The 22,475-nt window shown below is 39.7% G+C and overlaps 1 protein-coding gene across 1 annotated transcript in view; it reads left to right on the top strand.

The window, feature by feature from the left end:
* The window catches only part of PDGFRA (platelet derived growth factor receptor alpha), a 285,063-nt gene extending 263,166 nt beyond the window's left edge, over positions 1 to 21,897 (top strand). The window contains exons 18-23 of the mRNA XM_070948940.1: positions 5,889 to 5,974; positions 7,925 to 8,047; positions 12,226 to 12,337; positions 13,918 to 14,017; positions 16,083 to 16,188; positions 21,772 to 21,897. Coding sequence (XP_070805041.1) covers positions 5,889 to 5,974; positions 7,925 to 8,047; positions 12,226 to 12,337; positions 13,918 to 14,017; positions 16,083 to 16,188; positions 21,772 to 21,897 — 653 coding nt within the window. The remainder of the gene's footprint in view (positions 1 to 5,888; positions 5,975 to 7,924; positions 8,048 to 12,225; positions 12,338 to 13,917; positions 14,018 to 16,082; positions 16,189 to 21,771) is intronic.
* Positions 21,898 to 22,475: the final 578 nt, after the last annotated feature.

Here is a 22,475-nt window from a genome sequence, read left to right as displayed (position 1 = left end):
AAGAGAAGGAAGGATAGCCATTCACACTTCAGAGTTTCTAAGAATAAGGGCCTGGTTGTGTATTTGAAGCCAAGCAGTGACGGAAAGCTGTTTTATTTCTTCTGGGACTCGTTGTTCTGGCACCCTGAGGAATTCATAATGTCTGTGTATCTCATAAATAAATAATATTTTCGTTTGAACCCAGTCGGCATACTGTACTGATGGTCATCTTACTCCAAGGCTGGGAAGTGTCATAAAGACAGAATGGGCATAATCCAAATATAAAAGAGGCCATCAGCGGTTCAGGTAACACAAAAGTTTGCAAAGCTTCAAATGCTAATTAGAGCAAGCTCTGTGGGAAAACAGTCCACAGGCTCCCAATAGACATATAATGCAGTCTTATCTTTTGTGGGTGGAGTATTCTTAGAGTGAATCCATTTGACTTACAAGAATACCGATCAGGAGCCTTCAAACTGCATTTTGTATTTTGTTGATTATCTACTGTACTATATAGTAAATAAGGCTTTATCTGTGCCTCTGTCTGTTTTTCTGCTCCAACTTGTGGTTAAAAGTTCTTTTTATGATATCCATCGCAACATAAACAAGTAGTAATTTTACTTTGACAAACCTTCTAGAAGGCTAAGTTAGCAAAATATGCTTTAGGATAGTGAAGAGAATTATTATGATCTACTCGCATCAGCCCAGCATTCAATAATTGAAATTCCAGACAATATTATTATATATATATTCCAATTTTTTTTAATTAGCTGACAAGCATTGGGAACACGCATCTTTTGATATAAAAATATTTTGTACTATAGACCAGTGGTCCCCAACCTTTTTATCGCCGCGGACCAATCAGCCTTTGATAATTTTACCGTGGCCCGCTGAGCGCGCGCAGGGGTGGGGGCTTTGGGCCACACGTGCGTACCTGCGCGGGGCTCTCTTCCCTGGAGCCTTTGCGCACGGCCCAGGAGCTTTTGCGCACGGCCCAGGAGCTTTTGCGCACGGCCCAGGAGCCTTTGCGCTGCAGCGTTCATGTCCCCCGGCCGCTGCGCGGCCCGGTGCCAGGTACTCCACAGCCCGGCACCGGTCCGTGGACCGGGGGTTGGGGACCACTGCTATAGACAATCTGATTCGGCCATTTTTTATATATTTTCTAAAAGTCATAAGCATCTGGCTTCCCCCCACCCCCATTACACGAAGAACTATAATATTTAATGTTGTTTCTAACATTACTATATGAATAATAAATGGGGTAAATCAAAAGAATAAATGTTAAAAGCTTGTATTTGGAACGGAGATGTTCCTTCAGGAAGGAGTCTTTAAAATGAAGCAGATGTATCTGGTTTGCGCCATTAACACAGGATTTACTTAGTGTGTATCTTTCTGCACTGCAGCCCTATTGATGTGCGGGAATAATTAATTGGAAATGACAGCATTTTAATCGGGATGAAAACCCAGCTTCTGAATGGAGATGTTGTTGACGTAATTTTGCTCTGACTTTTCAAGCCAAAACACTAATCTATAGTGCGGCTTGAAAAGGCCCATTTTTGTACGCGTAGACAAATCATCTTTTTTTTTTAATTTAGTTAAAAAAAAAGTCTCAGACAGAATGCAGAATTCACCCACTCTTCACACTTCCTTTACATCTGCAGGTCCTACTCTGGTCATCACTGAATATTGCTGTTATGGCGACCTTTTGAATTTCCTCAGGAGGAAACGGGATTCCTTTATTTGCCAGAGGCCTGAAGAAACTGCTGTTTACAAGAACCTCCTCTATCAGAAAGAACACATGTAGTAAGGCTGTGTTGCCATAATTGGCAGTTATTCCCAGGAAATTACAGTGCATTTTTGTATGCTTTTGGGTTTTAGAAATTTGTCCCTGTTTTACAAGTGGTGTACAGGTGGCAGGGTTTTTTTGACTCTATTTATTTATCGATTCATTATTCTTCAGAATTGTGTCCTGTACAGTATATACTCTGTGTGTCTTTCATGTAAGCTTTTTAAATAGTCTGGGTCCATATCCACCCAAAAAGCTGCTTTCCGTGCAAGGATGCAAATTCTGGATTAATGGTGTGCAAGTCTTCAGCACGTAGTCTTCTATTTATTTTATTTTATTTTATTTTATTTTATTTTATTTTATTTTATTTTATTATTTTATTTTATTTTATTTTATTTTATTATTTTATTTTATTTTATTTTATTTTATTTTATTTTATTTTATTTTATTTTATTTTATTTTATTTTATTTTATTTTATTTATTGGTTCGATTTATATGCCGCCCTTCTCCAGAGACTCAGGGCGGCTTACAATGCGTTAAGCAATAGCCTTCATACTTTTGTATATACCTGCTTAGTAGGGCTTTTGCCCCCCCTCCCCCCAAAGCGGTGTTCTTTTTTTATACAAAGTCAGCTTATGGCCCCCACAATCCGGGTCCTCATTTTACCTACCTCGGAAGGATGGAAGGCTGAGTCAACCTTCTATTGAAGAGGGAGTTTCAATTATTCTTTTGATGTTATCGTTAAGTTATCTATACATTCATCTTGAGCTGGACAACATTTTGTTGTCTACATGCTATATATTTCAAAAAGAGAGGTAGAATGGTAGAGAGCCACAGTGCCCAGCTAATGGCAGTAGGTCAAGATCAGTGGTGAAATCCAAATTTTTTTACTACCGGTTCTATGGGCATGGCTTGGTGGGCGTGGCAGGGGAAGGATACTGCAAAATCTCCATTCCCACCCCACTCCAGGGGAAGGATACTGCAAAACCTCCATTCCCACCCCACTCCAGGGGAAGGATACTGCAAAATCTCCATTCGCACCCCACACCAGGGGAAGGATACTGCAAAATCTCCATTCGCACCCCACACCAGGGGAAGGATACTGCAAAATCTCCATTCGCACCCCACACCAGGGAAAGGATATTGCAAAATCTCCATTCCCACCCCACTCCAGGGGAAGGATACTGCAAAATCTCCATTCCCACCCCACTCCAGGGAAAGGATACTGCAAAATCTCCATTCCCACCCCACTCCAGGGGAAGGATACTGCAAAATCTCCATTCCCACCCCACTCCAGGGGAAGGATACTGCAAAATCTCCATTCCCACCCCACTCTGGGGCCAGCCAGAGGTAGTGTTTGCCGGTTCTCCAGAACCTGTCAGAACCTGCTGGATTTCACCCCTGGTCAAGATACTTTGTTAAATGGTTTCATCTGAATAACTGGATTGAGAGTGGAATGTATTTTTGAGTAACTTTGATGTGTTAAGCTTGAATGGAAACCTACACACCAGTTTTTGTCTTTATTTTGTCATGAAAAAATTGCCCACTCCTGCTGTATAACCCATAGAGTCCTGTGGAGTTGGTTTCCTGATATGTCTGCATTATAGGGCAAACAAGCTCTGGAGTAGAAAGTTAACTTTCTAGGAAAGCATCAGTTTTTCATACAAAGTACTGATTTAAGATATTTGTAGTACAGACATGGAGTATTTATATTTTTAACACAATGGGCACAGTAATCAGAGTTTAATAGCAATACATAGGGATTCTAAAGACATTTAGTATCCTCAGGAATTACAGGGGAGCATTTTTTCAGAATGATTCTGGAAGCGCCAGGGAAATCGGGAGATCCAGGCAGTTCAAATGGGTATAAAGATGTATTGCAAGCTCAAGTTCTCTACAAGAATCTGAACTACTAATGACCCAAGCAAATTAGCGGTAGATAAGAGTCACAGGAATTCAAGGTGGGCTGGACCTAACATCTCTTGTGGGCACAAAGAGACTCATGACTGATGATGCATTTGACCCCTCCCTTGGGCTCAGCCTGGTCATCTACTATAGTACCCAGCCCCCGGTCCGTGCTATGCCAGAAATCAGGCCGCGCAAACAAGCGTAGCCCCATCCATGGCAGTACATGAAACCACGCCCCCTCCAGTCCGTGGAAAAACCTCTCCATGGAACTGGTCCCTCTTGCCCAAGAGGTTGGGGCCGCGTCCTACAGATCCTTTCTAAGTGGAAAAGAAGCCCCAGTGTTTTACTTTGCTTGCGAAGAAAAACTTCTGTGCCTGTAAAGAGCCCCAGTTTGCAAAATGAAACAGTCGTTCAAGGAAGATGAGCTTTGACGTGTTGGTGATGGCCAGGTGCCTTGTATTAAAACAAAACAACTTATATGGGTTAAAAGCAAAGCAGCTTGTTAAGGTGGATCATTGTGACAAATCCGCTTAGCTTGAGACTTACAAATTTATTTAGGAATCATAGTCCAGTTCATTTCCTTTGGGCATCTCTTCCAACTAATATTTGGCTTGGATCTGTCAACTAGTTAGACAAGATGCAGATAGCTATGGTCAGCTGCTCCAAGCTAAAAGAGAACAGAACTTTTTAATTTTTAAATTATTTTTGCCCAAAGTATATATAATATGAAGTAGAAATTCTTTCAGGAGGTTTAAATAATCAGATAAAACATTTATCAGGTCAAGATAAACTATTCCTTCTAACAAGAAATTATCTGCACACAAAAAGACCTCTAACATTACAACTTGCTGCTTTCTTATTTAATTTGTGTTATTCAAACAGAATCAGTGATAAGTCATTTCTCAGGAGGTCAGTCAATTAACAAAGGGAATTTCCTACAACAAGATAGCTTTTGGCAAAGGGGAAAGCTTTTTGGCTCCGTAAAGGAGATTAACCTTCTTCAGCCCAAATAACTTATTATTTAAACTGTCTTTTCATGATTAATTCTAAGATCCTTTCCCATAAAACGTCAGAATTCAAATATAACACTCACAGTGGTATCTTCAGTCCTGTAGTTAGGTATCATCATCTTTCATCAGGTTAATAATAGATTTCCATTTCTTTTCAAGAAATGTTTAGCAATCGGAGATTTTACATGCTTCTTTTGTTCTTGTAAAAGATGTTCTTTCTTTGAACTCCATGTTTGAATTAGTCTCATATTCCCTCTTCTTTCCACACAGTGATGCCACCAATGAGTACATGGATATGAAACCAGGAGTTTCTCAAGTCGTCCATGCCAAGACCACTAAAAGACTAGGTAATTTGGCAAAAAAAAGGGAGGGGGACTTTTGTTCTGAAATTGTTGGTATTTGTTTAAACGTGGCCACTTAAAAGTTAAGTTAAAAAGAAGTAAAAACAATTTTACAATGTTAATGTTGGCTGGGGGAATTTACCGTACTTTTCAGAGTATAAAACGCACTTTCCTCCCCCCAAAAAGTGAGTGGAAATGTCTGTGCATCTTATATAGCTTGCCAAAGCCCCTCCCACCTGCCAGTCCCCATCCTTTGGCCATTTTCGGCCTCCGCGTGTCGTGTTTTTGGCCTCCGCACGCTCCATTTTAGACCCGTTCCAGGATGCAGGGATCACTACAGCACATCGCCACCGATCGCTGCCTCTGCGCATCACATTTTTGGCCTCCGCGTGTTGTGTTTTCAGCCTCCGCACACTCTGTTTTAGACCTGTTCCAGGCTGCAGGGATCCCCATAGCATATCGCTGCCTCCGCACGTCACATTTTCAGCCTCCGTGCGTTGTGTTTTTGGCCTCTGCATACCCCATTTTTGGCCTCTGCGTGTCGCATTTTCGGCCAGTTCCAGGTGGCTAGCCAGATGAATATCGATGGATGCTGGTAGGCAGAGGCAGAATTGTTTTTTCTTGTTTTCCTCTCCAAAAACTAATGTGCATCTTATACTCCGGAGCGTCTTATACTTTAATAACATTAAATAGCATCAAATAAATAGCATTTATTTGAAGAGCATTTCTGTAGGACCTTGGTGCCATGCTCTGTTAATAAAATGTCTGCTCTGTTTCCAAGTGACATCATTTCTCCATTTATTGTTCCCACATGTTCTGCTTAGGGTCATTGGCCAATCAGGATGTCACTGTTGCCATTTTAGAAGATGATGAACTAGCTCTGGATGTTGAAGATCTGTTAAGTTTTTCTTACCAGGTAGCAAAGGGGATGAGCTTTCTTTCAGCTAAAAATGTAAGTAGAAAATCAAGAAAATTGATTTTTTAAAAATATATGTACAGAATGATATTAGATTGTCATATATTCTCCGAGGGAAGCCTTTCATATAAGAATTCTGATCTTCTCTGCATTTTCAGTGTTAGTAAACCTTTTAGAGAAGTACAATCTCTGAATTATCCTGTACAATCAGTAAGAAACTCTGGTCCCACTTTTTTTTAGTCTTTGCCTTTATATTAGATAGGCAGTGTGTAGCATCAATTTTTGGGTAAGGCATCTCCAATTGCAGATAGGTAGGAAATCTGCACATTCTTCAGTTCCCTGTTATATAACAAGTTATATAACATATTGCATGTTTGGCCTCAAATATTCAATGTTTTGCTGTGAGAGCCCTCATGTCACTTGAAATAAATAAGCAAAAATTGTCGATATCAATAGTCTTTTGGATTGGCCTGGAGAAGGGCTTCTTCTATTCCTCCTCCTCCGACATCTGTGATGGTTTCTGAATTAAGAATGCCCAAATCTAAACAAGATCCAGCCTTGTGGGTTGGTGTACAAAGAAGGGGGAAATCAGATGTAACTTTTCCAACGTCAGAATCCTCTCTTCAGACTCCGAAAGAAGAAACCACCAGTACTGTGGTCCACAGTTTCTGTCCCAGAAGCAATAAGATTGTATTTTAATTTAGAAAGAATGAACAAATGCATTCCTAACCTGAAGTTTACATAGAAGCATATGCCATTGGTTTCTACAGAATATTCTTCCGAAGCATGTTTTGACCTATAAGAGGGTTAAGAAAGGATATAACCAGTTGCAATCTTAATGATATTGTCAACTCTGAATCGAACCTGGCTGAAGCCATCCTTTGCTGCTTCATAGTTGCCACGTACTATGGGAGGAAGGATGAAGGGGAAATAGCTAGACCGTCTCGTAGACATAATAAAGAGTTCTCCCGTGGGAACCAAGGTCATCCCAACAGGTGGCAGTTGGAGGAGGAACAGAAGTGACCAAGGAGCCCGCCAACTGTTTTGATTGGACAGTGTAACCTGTGACATTTGGGGAGGGAAACGTTTGCTCTTTTAATTATACTGTAACCGTGAGAACTTTTTAGAGTTGGTTTTCACTAATAGTGCCGATATGTTGTATCCAATAAACATGTTCTCTGAGGAACCGTCCTGCCTCGGAGTTCTGATTTCTTAGTATGCATTACTCAGAATGCTGATAGATATGACTTGTGAATGGAAATTTGTACAAGGTTGAAACACGTATTTTTTGCGTTAATATACGACAGTGATGGCTAACTTTTTTGCCATCGCGTGCCAGGAAGGGGGGGGGGGACTTCCCACCAGAAGTTGGCAAATGGGCTGTTTCTGGCCTACCAAGGGCCTGGGGAGGGGGGGGGGGAAGGCTGTTTTTGCTCTCTCCAGACTCCTAGAGAGGCTCTGGAAGCTGGGGACAACAAAAAACGGACCTTCCGGTCCCACCGGAAGTTGGCAAACGGGCCATTTCTGGCCTCCGGAGTGCCTCTGGGAGGGGGGGGAGGGCGTGCCTCCTAGAGAGGCTCTGGAGGCTGGGGACAGCAAAAAACAGGCCTTCCCCACCACTCCTCAAGGCCCTCTGGAGGCAGGAAACAGCCTGTTTCTCTACTTCTGGTGGACCCAGAAGGCCCAAAAATCAGCTGGTGCACGCCAGAGCTGAGCTCACATGCCCACTGATATGGCTATGTGTGCCACCTGTGGCACGTGGGCCATAGGTTCACCACGGATATAGGATCATCTTGTGTATATATAGCGACAACACGTAGCTGCTTTGCATTTTCTTAGATTCTTATACCCTTAATCTTCAAAAACTTGAGTTCTGCTATAAATCATTGAAACTCCCATCATATTCTCTATGTAGTCATTTGCAGTGCTGATGATTATTTTGGTTTACTTACCTTACATGTACGTTCTGCAATTGTATTCTTTCAGTGCATTCACAGAGACCTGGCAGCAAGGAATATATTACTTACGCATGGACGGATAACAAAAATCTGTGATTTCGGCCTTGCAAGAGACATCAGGAATGACTCAAATTATGTGGTCAAAGGAAATGTAAGTATGTTTGATCCAACCTATGTCTCTCTCGTTGGTAGCATCAGACTCTAGTTTATGGACCATAAATCATACCAATTAGCTCCGTAGTAAGTTATACTTCTCTCTAAAGATCGAAAGTTTGGAAAGGGAACACCCAAAATTGGCTGTTTTTCCAAATGGCTTCCCTGATAGAAACTTCTTCTCATATAGTTTCCTTGATAGAAACTTCTTCATCTCTTCTTTGAACTGTTTAACAAACTGTTAAAACCATCACTGTTTGGTTTGGTGGCAACAGTGCCTCAGATAGAAAGTCCATACAGAGAGTGGTAAGGACAACTGAGAAGATTACAGAAAGCTCGCTTCCCATTGTTCAGGATGCTGCTTCTAGGCGCTATGTGCTTAGAGTGTGAAGCATTGTTAGAGACCCCACACACCCACTTTACAGCCTGTTTCTGTTGCTCCCCTCTGGGATGAGGTTTTGAAGTATTTCTAGCCGGACTACCAGATTCTATAACAGCTTTGTTCCCTGTGCCATCCATCTGGTAAACTCACCAGATTAGTTTTCCTCGCCATGTACAGGTATACATCCAAACTAGACTGTGTTGTTTTGCTGTGTCATGTAATATATGTGGGTATATGCATAATTGTATATTTATTTATTATGTCATGGTTATGTAGTGCATATTGGAGGTGGTGACCCTTTGAGAGCTGTATGTAATGAAATTTCATTTTAATGTATGCCGATTAGTGTACATTCAGAGGGACAATAAAGTTATTATTCTAGTTATTCTGGTTATTATTCTAAACTTGTAATCTCTTCCTGTGTATTGGTGATGCAGTTGAAGCAGTCTTCTGTGATAATGAAGATTCAGTTCATCTAAGGCTGGAACACAAAAGCTTGTATTTCTTCCTTTTAGCACAGATTTTTACTGCCACTGCTTTTCCCATTAAATTAGAAGTGGGATGTAGGCATTTCACGGTTTGTTGTTGTTGTTAGTTGTGAAGTCGTGTCCGACCCATCGCGACCCATGGACAACGTTCCTCCAGGCTTTCCTGTCCTCTACCATCCTCTGGAGTCCATTTAAGCTCACGCTGACTGCTCCATCCAGCCACCTCATTCTCTGTCGTCCCCTTCTTCTTTTGCCCTCCATCTTTCCCAGCATTAGGCTCTTCTCCAGTGAGTCCTTCCTTCTCATTAGGTGGCCAAAATATTTTAGTTTCATCTTCAGGATCCAGCCTTTTAAAGAGCAGTCAGGATTGATCTCCTCTAGGACTAACCGGTTTGGTCGCCTTGCAGGAGTCTTCTCCAGCACCAGAGTTCAAAGGCCTCAATTCTTTGGTGCTCAGCCTTTCTTATGGTCCAACTTTTACAGCCATACATTGCAACTGGGAAAACCATAGCCTTGACTATACGCACCTTTGTTGGCAGAGTGATGTCTCTTCTTTTTAGTAAGCTATCTAGATTTGCCATAGCTTTCCTCCCCAGGAGCAAACGTCTTTTAATTTCTTGGCTGCAGTCCCCATCTGCGGTGATCTTGGAGCCCAAGAAAATAAAATCTGTCACTATCTCCATTTCATCGCCATCTATTTTAATAAAATAATATAAAATATAAAATATATAAAATATAATCTCTCTCTCTATATATCTATAAATATATAAAATAAAATATTTTATATATTTATAAGACAAATATTATTACACAAGCAAGAAACTTGTGTCTGAAGGCCCCTTAATAGGGACTGTGTGTGCTTGACCAAATGAATGGTGAGATCAGATATAACTTCTAGCCTCTGGCTAATTATCCACAACTCGGTTGTTTTAAATTGCAGGATAAAAGCTTGCAGGTGGGCAATAGGTAAATTGCATTCCATTTGTCTGAATGAAGAGTTTTTGCTGTCTTGAGTTGCCTGTGGTCAGAATAATTTAGAAAAATGGGTATTTGTAACTGGACCCAAGAAGGTAGAAGATGTTCCTTCACTCTATCTGGGCTAACCTAAAGCACATGTTAAGGAAATACTGATCCTTCTTTGAAGTGACAGGAGTCAGCATTTCATTTGGCTTTTAGCAATAATGATTCCATTCATTCTTAATATAGAATTTACCACTCTAATTTAAAGGCTTTACTTCGTAGGATTAATTGAAACAGTAATGCAGATTACTTTCCTAAACTTCAAAATAAATTTATGATTCTTGCACCATGCAGTGGTTATCATTGGATGAAATGTTTGAGATCCATTTCAGTAGTCTGATTTAACTAAGTGTTAACTTCAGCAACAAAGCCAACAATAATAATCAAAGCTTTGCTATAGAAGTTGTAACAAAGAACATGAATTGTATCGTTAATAGCGATTAAAAAACATGGATCTATATTAGACAAATCCAAATTCCAGAGGTTTTTTTTTTTAATGTAGTCCAAAGAATTTCTATCCAAGATCCAACTTTTGCTGGTTATTTAAAACTGGTTACATGGTTCCTTGGGTAATAATGTAAAGCTGAGTTTACAATATTTTGACTTGAAAGGAATTGCAAATGGACGAAGACATGAATTTTAAATGAATAAAGATACAGAATGTATGAGATTCATGAAAACAATAACCATAGGATACAGGAAAGTTGTTTTCCTCAAAGTCTTTGGTCAGTTTAACTGGAGAATTGTGGCAAATTAAATCCAATGTATTCAAGGCCACGCAATTGGGAATTGTAGCTCAGATACAACTGCTATTAAACTGAATCAGGGTCAGATGAGATGGTATCACATTGTCCATCTCAAAGGAAATTATTTGCAAGAGCAGCCAGGAAAGGAATTAATTAATTAATTAATTCATTCATTCATTCATTCATTCATTCATTCATTCATTCGTGAAAAGCAGATTGTAAGTCACTTCTATTAGACAGATTGAAGTTTCATAAAATCTTTGAAATAACATTTCTTTTAGTATCTTGGTGGGATTACTTAGTATTATATGGCCAATCAGTGCCCGTTTCTATTGTACTTTCCACTCTGATAGGAATCAATTTACTGCATAATTTATTAGATAACTTTTCTTATTCATCAGTAGAAGCTTTAGCTGACAAGCCAAGAAGCTAAATTTTAATTCACTGGGCTTGAAGTTAACAGCATGTTTAAGAGTATTTATACAGTTCAGACACTATCCTTAATTTACTAATTTACTGACCTTCTGTCCAGGATCAAATATGCTTGTTCTGAAAAGGGGGAGGGGGGTAAAAAAGAGACAGTAATTTCCATTTCTTGTATCGCAACAGATGGTTTCAATCTGTTCTACCCATTGCTGTTACTCTTCCCCAAAGGAAAACAAGTATAAGTTCTCAGGGCATTTGGTCTCTTTAATTGTTGAATGGGAACAACAACAACAAAAAGTTTAATTTTTAGTATTCTTCCTTTTTAGTCTTTGTTATATACAATAGAACCTCTGGTCATGCCCATTAATTCGTTCCATAACTTTGGTCACAACCCGATTCGGTCGTGATCCAAACCTAATTTTGGAAATTTGGTGCTTACATAAAAAAATTGTGCAGAAGGGGAAATCAGCCGCAAAAAAAAAATTCTTGTGAATTTTTTGGTCGGAACCTGATTTGATCGTGGTCAGAAGCGTTCATGACCAGAGGTTCTACTGTATTCTTTATAATAAATAGAAACTCAATATCTACATGAACAGTGAGTTGTTTGGGTACAATTAATTTTGAAAAATAGTAATAGTAATAATACTAATATTCATAGCATTAATGATAATCACATAATGATAATATTTGCTTATCCATACCAATAAACCTTCATTGTATAGTTGATCATTCTCTTAAACTTTTGAGTTTCTAACTTCTGTTTCTATTAGCTAACCATTGGTAAAACAAAATCCCACGTTAAAAAATATTCTGTTCCTTCCTTCTCCTTTATTTTAAGTGTTAATCTATCCAGTTTAATTTTTAGTATTCTTGTCATTTTCCTTCCGGCAACGAGGGACTGTTTTTATGATATATGTGATTACATGCAAATTTATAACAACAAGATTAATTAACAATTAATGTACTGAAAGCTAACTGAGGCATTCGATTAAATGTTTAATCCGTTGAAAGCTCTATCAAATCACTCTTGATTTTCACCTTGCGCTGGATAAGATCTTTTATCGATTATTTTTTAATTTTTTTTTGGTAACATGTTCTTCCTTCGTCTCCCCAGGCACGGCTTCCTGTGAAGTGGATGGCCCCTGAGAGTATTTTTGAATGTGTGTACACCTTTGAGAGCGATGTTTGGTCTTATGGAATTCTACTTTGGGAACTCTTCTCTTTAGGTAACATACACCTGGTGATCACGTATGTCCTTTATACAGGTAGTGTTGTGGCCTGTCGGCCACCGGCCCCTCCAGCAGCCGAATCAGAGAAGGAAGAGGTGTGGGAGTCAGTCAGGGCCAGCATCAAGGCAACCTGAGAGCTCTGAGGGGGAAGAGGGAACGGAACTGGCAGAGAGAGAGAGGGAGGGAGGGAGGGAGAGAAGGAGAGGGAGAGAGAGAGAGAGAGAGAGAGAGAGGCGGAGCTTGGGCCGTCTATCAGCCCTCAGATGGAGAGTTAACAGCCCCCAGGTCTGGAAGTGGCTGATGAGGAAGAGGAGGAACAGCTGAGTCCGATGCCTGATGCGCAGAAGGGAGAGGAGAGGAGAGGAGTGGAAATCTATGGGCCAGTCCTTGGGACGGAAGAGCCACCGCTGCTAGCGAAGCTCCACCCTAGCGCTGGGGATAAAAGGCAGGGGGCGGAGATGAATAGATGTGGCAGACAACTATTCATCTCGCTGTTGGATAGACATGATAGCCTGCTGTGTGAGAGAGACTTTTTGCCGGGGCTGCTGGCGCTCCTAATAAAGGAAACATTTATTTAACTACAGAGGATTTGTCATATTTGGGACCTGGGTCAGAACAGGTAGTCCTCGACTTACAACAGTTCATTTAGTGACCATTCATAGTTAACAACTATGAAAGAAGTGACGTGACTGTTTTTCACGCTTACGACTGTTACTGATGGTTTCAGTGTCCCAGGGTCATGTGATTTCCCCTTTTGCACCCTACTGACAAGCCAACTCAATGGGGAAGCAAGATTCACTTGACAACCAGGTTACTAATTTAACGATTGCAGTGATTCACTTAACAACTGAGGCCGTAGAATGGGGAAAAACTCACTTAACAACAGAAATGTTTGGGCTCAATTGTGGTTTTAAGTCAAAGACTACCTGTATACGCATATATACATATATTATCTTGTCCTATTGGCAAGAAAATTCCAGCTGTTTAATCCTTCAAGAAGGTCAAGGGGAAAGAAACGAATGGCGACCATTCTCAATCCCTATACAGGTAGTCCTTGACTTACAACAGTTTGCTTAGTGACCATGCTAAGTTACAACAGCACTGAAAAACTGACTTACGACCATTTTTCATACATACGACTGTTGTAGCATCCCCATGGTCACGTGATCAAAATTGAGACATTAGGCAACTGGCTCCTATTTATGACAGTCAGTGTCCTGGGGTCACGAGATCCTCTTCTGTGCCCTTCTGACAAGCAAAGTCCATGGGGAAGCGAGATTCATTTAACAAACCGTGTTACTAACTTAACAGTTGCAATGATTCACTTAACACCTGTGGCAAGAAAGGTAAAATGGGAAAAATTCACTTAACAAATGTCTCACTTAGCAACAGAAATTTTGGGCTCAGTTGTGGTCGTAAGTCAAGGATTACCTGCATTCGTTTCCTGGATGTTTTACGCTCTCATTTTTAAAACATAAATCCGTTTAAAATAGAGTCCGCTGGAACGAGTGATTAATAAATACAAGTAAACATGGAATTAAAATTATATACTAATAAATAGCATCTTTTTTTAACAGGAAGCAGTCCCTATCCTGGAATGCCTGTGGATTCCAAGTTCTATAAAAACATCAAGGAAGGATACAGAATGTTTAGTCCAGAATATGCACCTCCAGAAATGTGAGTCTGAATTTATTTAAAATTTAAAAACGGCGATTATCCAATATTGGTGGAAATACTGGTTTTATTTTATGCTGTTTTTTCAAAAAACTTTCAGTAGTAGACTCAACCGTAGGTCCCGTCTCGCGTTTTTATATATTTGCCAATTTTGTAGAATTCCATTTGAATTGATACCGGGGAAAAGAAATGGTGTTATAATTAGCGATAGCAATTTTTTTTTTTCATTCCGTTGTGACCACAGGTCCTCCTCAGTCAACATCCAGAATAGAATAGAATAGAATAGAATAGAATAGAATAGAATAGAATAGAATAGAATAGAATAGAATAGAATAGAATAGAATCGGATTCTTTATTGGCCAAGTGTGATTGGACACACAAGGAATTTGTCTTGGTGCATACGCTCTCAGTGTACATAAAAGAAAAGATACATATTTATTCACGCTTGCATGCATTGTCCAATACTTTCAAATCTTTTGAAATTAACTCATTGTGGTGTGACCTTCATATGTATAGATGGTACATTGGAGGTTATTTGATTTCTTATGCAAATAGCAACAGTCTGGATAACAGTAACCATTATCAACACAGTTAAACTAAATTTGATATCCTAAAGTTAGATCACTTCACTATGGTCTGATGCCACTGGCTTTCGATTGTGTATAGCCAATTCATCAATTTAGTAATTGATCTTGATCATTGATTTTCCAGTTATAAGACATTGTTTTCTTAGAAGTTAAGAGACAAAATGCCTTTTTTGCATTGAATAGGACTGGAGGTTTTTTTGCCCTGTGTCAATAGCTATTCTCCTAAAAATCAGCAGAAATGAATCTTCCTGCCTGAGCAGGGGGTTGGACTAGAAGATCTCCAAAGTCCCTTCCAACTCTGTTTTTATGTTAATTGAAGAGTAAATAAAACATCATTGTTGGATCTATTTCCAGTAGAGTGTGTGTGTATATGAACGTATGTGTATTTTAGCAGGTAGATAAAATTGATAAGCTTGTCCATCAGTTTAATTTTTTTCTCCCCTTTGACGGCACTTTCTGGAATGCCCATGTGACTAACATTGGATGACCATGTGAGCATTCCAGGAAAAAAAGAATGCCTGTTTCAGTACTTACCGTATTTATGGGAGTATAAGACGCATCTTTTTCCCACAAAAAAGAGGGTGAAAATCTGGGTGCCTCTTATACTCCAAATGTAGCCCCACCCAGCTTCTCAAACGGAGGTTTTAGAGGCTGAAAAAAGCATCAGAAATGAAGCTTCAGAAAAGAAGCCCCCAAACAGAGCTTCAGGGAAAAAAAAGCCTCCAAACAGAGCTTCAGAAAAAAAGCCTCCAAACAGAACTTCAGATGCTTTTATTCTGAAGCTCTGTTTCAGAGGCTTTCAGAGGCAGGAAAAGGTTTTTTCTAAAACGGAGTTTCAGAAGTTTCAGAGGCAGAAAAAAAAGCCAAAAAAAGCAAGGCACAGAGCTCACAACCAAGGAACCTGTTGCTAAAATTCACCTCTGGGAACAGCTGATTGGGGGTATTCCGGGAAGCCCATCCACCTGCCAATCAGCTTTTTTCTTATTTTCCTCCCCAAAAACTGAGGTGCGTCTTATACTCCGGTACGTCTTATACTCCGAAAAATACGGTAATAAAATAAGTTCAGCTCTTCCAGAGTTCCTCACAGTTTACTTCAAGGAGATATGAACCCATGCAGACTGTGATACTAGCATTCATTTGCATTGATAATTAAAAAAAGAAAAGAAATGCATATACAATTCCAGCATGCTCCATAGCAGAATTCTTTCAGTTTCCAAGAAGTGTAATATAAAAGCACAACGATTATCCTTTATCTACTACTGTATGACAAATGGGGGAGTCTGGGATTTTAGATACCCATTGTATTTTTCAAAGTTCTTTTGAGAAGGCATTTTCATGCTTTCGGCAATTAAACTCTAATGGTTTGTTTTGGAAAAAAATGAACCAAACTGCATGCCTATGAATTTTCTAAAAGTTTCTAAAAACGTTTTCAAAATTACGGTGGATGTTTTTCATTTGGTTCATTCTAACTGTGTCTGTAGCTTTAACATCATGAAGAGCTGCTGGGATTCTGATCCTGTGAAGAGGCCAACTTTTAAGCAAATTGTACAACTGATTGAACAGCAGATCTCCGATACCACAAGTCATGTAAGTATTGAGTATTTCAGCTTAGCTTCCGAAGGGAGACTAGGGTGTCAACATAGGGCAGTGATGGCTAACCTTTTTGCCATCGTGTGCCAATAATTCCTCTGGAGAACTGGATCAGCAGCTCCTTGGGCAGTTTGAGCTTCCTGAGTTGGCTCAGAAAGAACATTCTTTGTTGTGCTTTTTTGATGACATTTTTGATGTTAGCTGTCCATTTTAGATCTTGCGTATGGTAGAACCTAGAAATTTGAAGGTCTCTACTGTTGATACTGTGTAGTCTAGTATTGTGAGATGCTAAGGATTCTGGAATCAATTTTCAGCCAAATTTCAATAAGCTACATAGAACTTTACAAATTAAAAGGTGGAATTAAAAATTGAATGATTTATGCAAAGTTCCAGCAAAACAACTGTGCACCTACAATTCTAAGCTTTTATTCCCTAGAGTAGTTTCAGCGCAGTGTGGGTCACATAATAATGAAATGCTTGTCTGTTCTATTTGAACAAATTTCATTGCCAACTTCAGCTACACGAAAAAAGCAATTGTTTAATGCACAACACAAATAATAGTATAGAACAAGGCATCATTTCTGCAATAAACTTAATAGTCATCAAGGAAGTTAAAAGTAATGGTTAATTTCCCTATGGACAGATCATATCATTAATCCTTGTTAATGCTTGCTTTTTTTTTTTTAATTGCCCAAGGAATTTTGTATTCCAATCCTTTTGAAACTAGTTGTTTCCACTTAAATTGTTTTCTGGATATTCTTCAAAAGTTAGGAATGTCATGGTTTTCCCAGTGCAGTAGTACTTTATGCAGCGTTCATCTACTCTATACATTATTTTAAATACATTGGGGTCAGGGGTGGGTTTTAAAATTTTTTACTACCGGTTCTGTGGGTGTGGCTTATTTTGTGGTCGTGGCTTGATGGTCATGTGACCATTCTTTAGGATTTAGCAGAGGTACTGGTCTACCAGGCTTTTAACTGCTTACAGAGCTGTACCGGTCTACCCATTTGTTTTTGGAGGCACTCGTCTACCCATTTGTTTTTGCAGGCATCGGTCTACTCATTTGTTTTGGGAGGCGCCGGTCTACCACCAAACTGCCTTTTACCACTGATCAGCTGTAGGGCGGCCCTTTGAAACCCCGCGGCAAGAATTTAAACAGTTTTTTTTCCTTCTAGCTGATCAGCTGGGACTCAGGAGGCAGCAATAGATTGGGGGTGGGGCCAAATAAAAGGTAAGGTTCGGTGACGTCATATCGTCACCGCTACCGGCTTGGCGGAACCGGGAGGAACCCACCACTGATTGGGGTCTTACTGCATTTTGATATTCTACTAACCTAGTCTTGATCATATTTATTTTAATCCTTTCCGTAAATATTTTGCAGTTGTTTATGGCAGATGTCAGTGTTTTCCTGATGTGAATTTTAGTATATTGACTAGATGTTTTGCCACTTGGTGGATTGTTCCACCAAGTGATTGCACCAATTGACTGCAGACTTCTGGTTTGTCAATATTTGGCAGGCCATAGCGATATAGGGACTTAATCATCCATGATTGGTACTGACTTTTCCAAATCAATTTTGTCTATGAGCAACTTTACTTCAGTCTTGGTGACTGAATCGGATGGCTTGAATGTCCGATCTGGCATGAGATGCATGCTACGTGTCCCATCTGTCAGGGAACTGTATTCGGGGCCCAGAAGGTGGTCCTTCTCTGCCATGGCATCCATTTTATGAAAAATTCTCCTCACCCTCTAAGTGAGATCATTTCTGTCCCCACAGGTTTTCTAGTAGTCTCTCAAAATCTGGCTATGTTATCCGGCCTAGGAGGTCGTTGATATCTTGAGGTGGCTCCCTTGCTGATCTAAACTCTTGCGTGATTGGGTTTTTGTTTAGCTTTTTAATAGGACTGTTTCCGATGTTCTTTTTAAAAAAATATTTTTTCATTATATACCACCCAGAGTGACTTCTTGAGAAATGGGCGGCCATATAAATTTAATAAATACGTAAATTTTTGATGGATCCTATACTAAATTGTCTGTATTGGTGTCATACTCTGATTTACCAAGGATGATTTTTGCTCCTGTTTTGTCTGATGCTGGTAGGATCATATTCTCATTTGAAGGCACAGATTTCAGCTGGGTTCAGCTGTTTCGTTTTGTCTTGATGCATCTGTGATTTTTCACATTTCACATTTGAAAGTCTTCTCTTTGTTCCTCGGGGAAGAAGGAAGTGTGAAAGCTGGGTGTTAAAACAAGTAGAATCCCTTTGAAAGCGTGTGGTTATTTTGCTCCCATCGTGACTATTTTGTTTGGGTTCAGTGTTCACAGTTCCTTTTGGTGTCAATGTGTCACATGGCTTTTTTAACGTGACTGAAAATGGCCAGTGAAGTAGATTCCAATCAGTGTATAGGCTGATGGGTCCCAAACCTCTGGTCTGTGGCCCAGTGCCGGGCTATGGCCCATTTGGAACTGGGCCGCACAGGCAACGGGCAAGCATACAAAGCTGCATTTGTGCATGTGAAGATGAAACCATCCCCTCTCCACCACCACCACACACACACACACCCCGCCATTGTCAGTCCGCAGAGCTGAAAAGGTTGGGGACAGGGATGCTATTCAGCAGGTTCTGACGAACTGGTAGCGGAAATTTTGAGTAGTTCGGAGAACCAGCAAATACCATCTCTGGCTGGCCCCAGAGTGGGGTGGGAATGGAGATTTTGCAATATCCTTCCCCCAGGAATGGGGATTTTGCAGTATCCTTCCCCTGGAGTGGGATGGGAATGGAGATTTTGCAGTATCCTTCCCCTGCCATGCCCACCAAGCCACACCCACAGAACCGGTAGTAAAAAAATTTGAATTCCACCACTGGTTAGGGACCGTTGGTATAGGCCACATCTAGACCAATAGCATTTCTATCATTACTTACTTGGGAATGAGAAAGACTGTTGCAAGTCACTAAGATTTTATTTTATCTAGAGATAGTCCTCGACTTAACAAAGAGTCTCATGGCCGTTTTTCACACGTACGACCTTTGCAGCATCCCTATGGTCACATGATCAAAATTCAGATGCTCGGCAGCTGGTTCATATTTATGTCCCGGGGTCACGTGATCAGCTTTTGCGACCTTCTGACAAGCAACATCAATGGCAAATCCAGATTCAATTAATAGCCATGTCATTAACTTAACAAATGCAATGATTCACTCAACCAACTGCGGCAAGAAAGGTCGTAAAATGGGGTGAACTCACATCAATTTGGGGGTCAATTGTGGTCGTAACTCGAGGACTACCTGTATTCCCTTTTGTCTGTAACATTGCTGGTACTTTTTAAGGAATTTGACACAGCCCATTTAGGGGAATCTTCAATTTACCCTGTTACTTACTGTCCTGGTCATATCAGCTTTGTTTCCAATATGTGCTTCGATTCCATTTGATTCCATTCCATTCAACTCCACTCCAATCCACCCATCAATATTTATCCATGTCTGTCTGTCTGTCTGTCTATATCTAGCTATCTCTCTCTATCATCTGAATCTATCAGCTCTGTCATCTATCCATCCACCCACCCATCCCTCCGTCCATCCATCTGTTAAGGATATTGGTGTTGTGTTACCAACCAGCAGAGTGAATGCACAAGGAAACGTTGCTGAGAGCAATGAATAAGAGTTATGCAAACTGGTTTATCAAAAGCTTACTTTATAGTAGAAAAACGGTCTCATAGTCTTTAAACAAATTCCAAGTCTTTGCCAGTAAATCAGTCCAGTAGTTACAGATATCTTCTTACCAAACAAACATTAGTTGGTTAGAATAACAAACTCACTCTGGTTCACAAACCACGATGGTAGCAGATCCATCAAATGATGATTACAGATAACAACTCCTCTCAATGGTAGCTCCTCTCAATAGCAGCTTCATCATTAATGGCAGCATATCATAGCAGCTTCATGATCAAACTGAATACGTTACAGTACCTTGCTTAAATACTCTCACAACCAGTCATTACCTAATTACAGCATGACTCAGCATTACAATGAATACCTTTAAAGTAACATAATACATTTACAGATTAAAGTTACAGTACACATATATTGCCTGGACAACTAGTTAGGCTCAAACCATATCCTAACACCATCCATCCACATCTATCTACCTACCTACCTATCTACTCTGTCATCTATCTATCCATCCATCCATCCATACACCCACCCACCCACCCACCCATCCATCCATCCATCCAAATCTATCATCTATCTATCCATTCATCCATCCATCTATCATCTATCTATCTATCATCTGTCTGTCTATCCATTATTTATTTGTTTGTTTGTTTGTTTATTTGTTTATTTATTTATTTATTTATTTGTCATATTTCTATGCCGCCCACTCTCCGAGGACTCTGGGCGGCTTACACCAAAGACAGTATACTAAATAGCATATTGCCCACTAACAATCTGGGTCCTCATTTTACCCACCTCGGAAGGATGGAAGGTTGAGTCAACCTTGAGCCGGTGAGATTTGATCCGCTGATCTGCTGAACTAGCAGTCAGCTGAAGTAGCTGCAGTACTGCACCCTAACCACTGCGCCACCTCGGCTCCAATCCAAATTGACTGATTCATATTTATGAATCAGTCAATCAAATTTGTACACCCCTCCACCTCAGCTAAGATAATAAACAAGATAACATACAGAATATAAAATCAAACCTAAAAGTGTGGTTAAAAACAAGGGAAAAATTTACAAGGGAAAAATAAAAATCAAAGTTAAACAACTGCTTAACTGCTTTTTTTTTTCTTCTACTTAATCAGTTTCGATGCCTACATTACCTTCATTATTCAGGATTTTTCTTTTTCTCCAAACAACTTTTAACTGCAGGTGGTCATTACTTAACCACTTCTTCAGCAACCTTTCAGGCTTAAAACAGTGCTGAGGAAGTGGTACTTAATGACCGCACTTCAAAGTTCAGGCCACTGTGCCATTTCTCTGGTCACATGATCCCAATCCAGACATTGAAATCTAAACAAGTGTATTTAAAGGTGAATACAAAACTGTTCCTTTAATATCTGCAGCTCTGAGCATCTCTCTTTCCTCCCCTCTCTCTCACTCTGTATATCATTTAATTGACGGTTGAATTAAGCACTATTAATTTTATAGATGGAAACTGTACTTCTCTCAAAACTAAGAGGACACATCCTTAAAGTAAAATCATTACCTCTGTAAAAAAAAAACAAGCAATGTCGAGTTTATCACAGTCAGAATGAATCAACATCACTTATTGATTAGCATTGCATGCATCCATCGAAATGAAAATACGTTTGTTGATTGCCTCTCACGATATGGTAATTGAAATCTCCATAAAATGTAGATATGAAGCCAAAAAAAAAAAAATCATAAATAGAATCAATATTCCGAGCAAGCAAAAAGCAGTCAGTAAAATTACGGTGGCTTGAGCTTTTAAAATACACTTTTATCAGATTGTAGAAAGCTAGACGGCATTAGCTTTTGCGGAGGAGATGCAAAAAAAAAATTGTATAGGTTGTTTGGCGTTGTGTCCGAGAGACTGATTCTAATTTCTTTCTTTTCCAGATTTACTCAAATGTTTCAAATGGCATTTGTAGTCAAGGAAATGCCACAGATCACTCCGTAAGAATTAACTCGGTGGGTAGCAGCGCTTCGTCTACTCAGCCGTTACTCACGCACGAGGACGTTTGAAAATAGACTCAACTCATCTTGCTGGAGAATGTACTGTTTCAAAATGACAATCTGTTGCTCTAATGGTAGTAGAAGTACTGCAGGAGTTGCTCTGGCTACTTTCTTTTTAATCACATACAAAATTAGACTGCCCCATGACAGCTACACCATTGTTAACACTGCTTGCTAGGATTTGTATAATTGCTATGTTATAGGCAATGGTAATGTAGAATCAGATTTGGGAGTGGGAAATAGCAGTTTCAAATTTCATACATCAAAAATGTATGGATTGTTGTTGTTGTTGTTTTAAAAAGAGCATCGTACAAAAGGCACCAGAATACCTGAGTCCAAAATGCTGATGTCTTGAGTGTGGAAGAAGAAATATTTGAGAAATTTCCATTATCCAAATCTTAAAGGGTTAGAAGTGAAAGCAAAACAAAAAAAACTGACATTCCAATTCCAAGAACAAGGAGGTAACACTTGGTTGAGAAATAAATCTTGAATGAGCATGGAACAGAACTTATTTCTAGTAGAAAGTTGAGGAACTTATGGCTGTGAAGCAAGCTCGTAGTCATGGATGTTAAAATTATAACTTTTTG

Source organism: Pituophis catenifer, unplaced genomic scaffold (assembly GCF_029215685.1).
Source record: "Pituophis catenifer annectens isolate HBS135680 unplaced genomic scaffold, rPitCat1.0.hap2 SCAF_8, whole genome shotgun sequence".
NCBI lineage: Eukaryota > Metazoa > Chordata > Lepidosauria > Squamata > Colubridae > Pituophis > Pituophis catenifer.
This window is presented reverse-complemented; position numbering and strand designations above follow the sequence as displayed.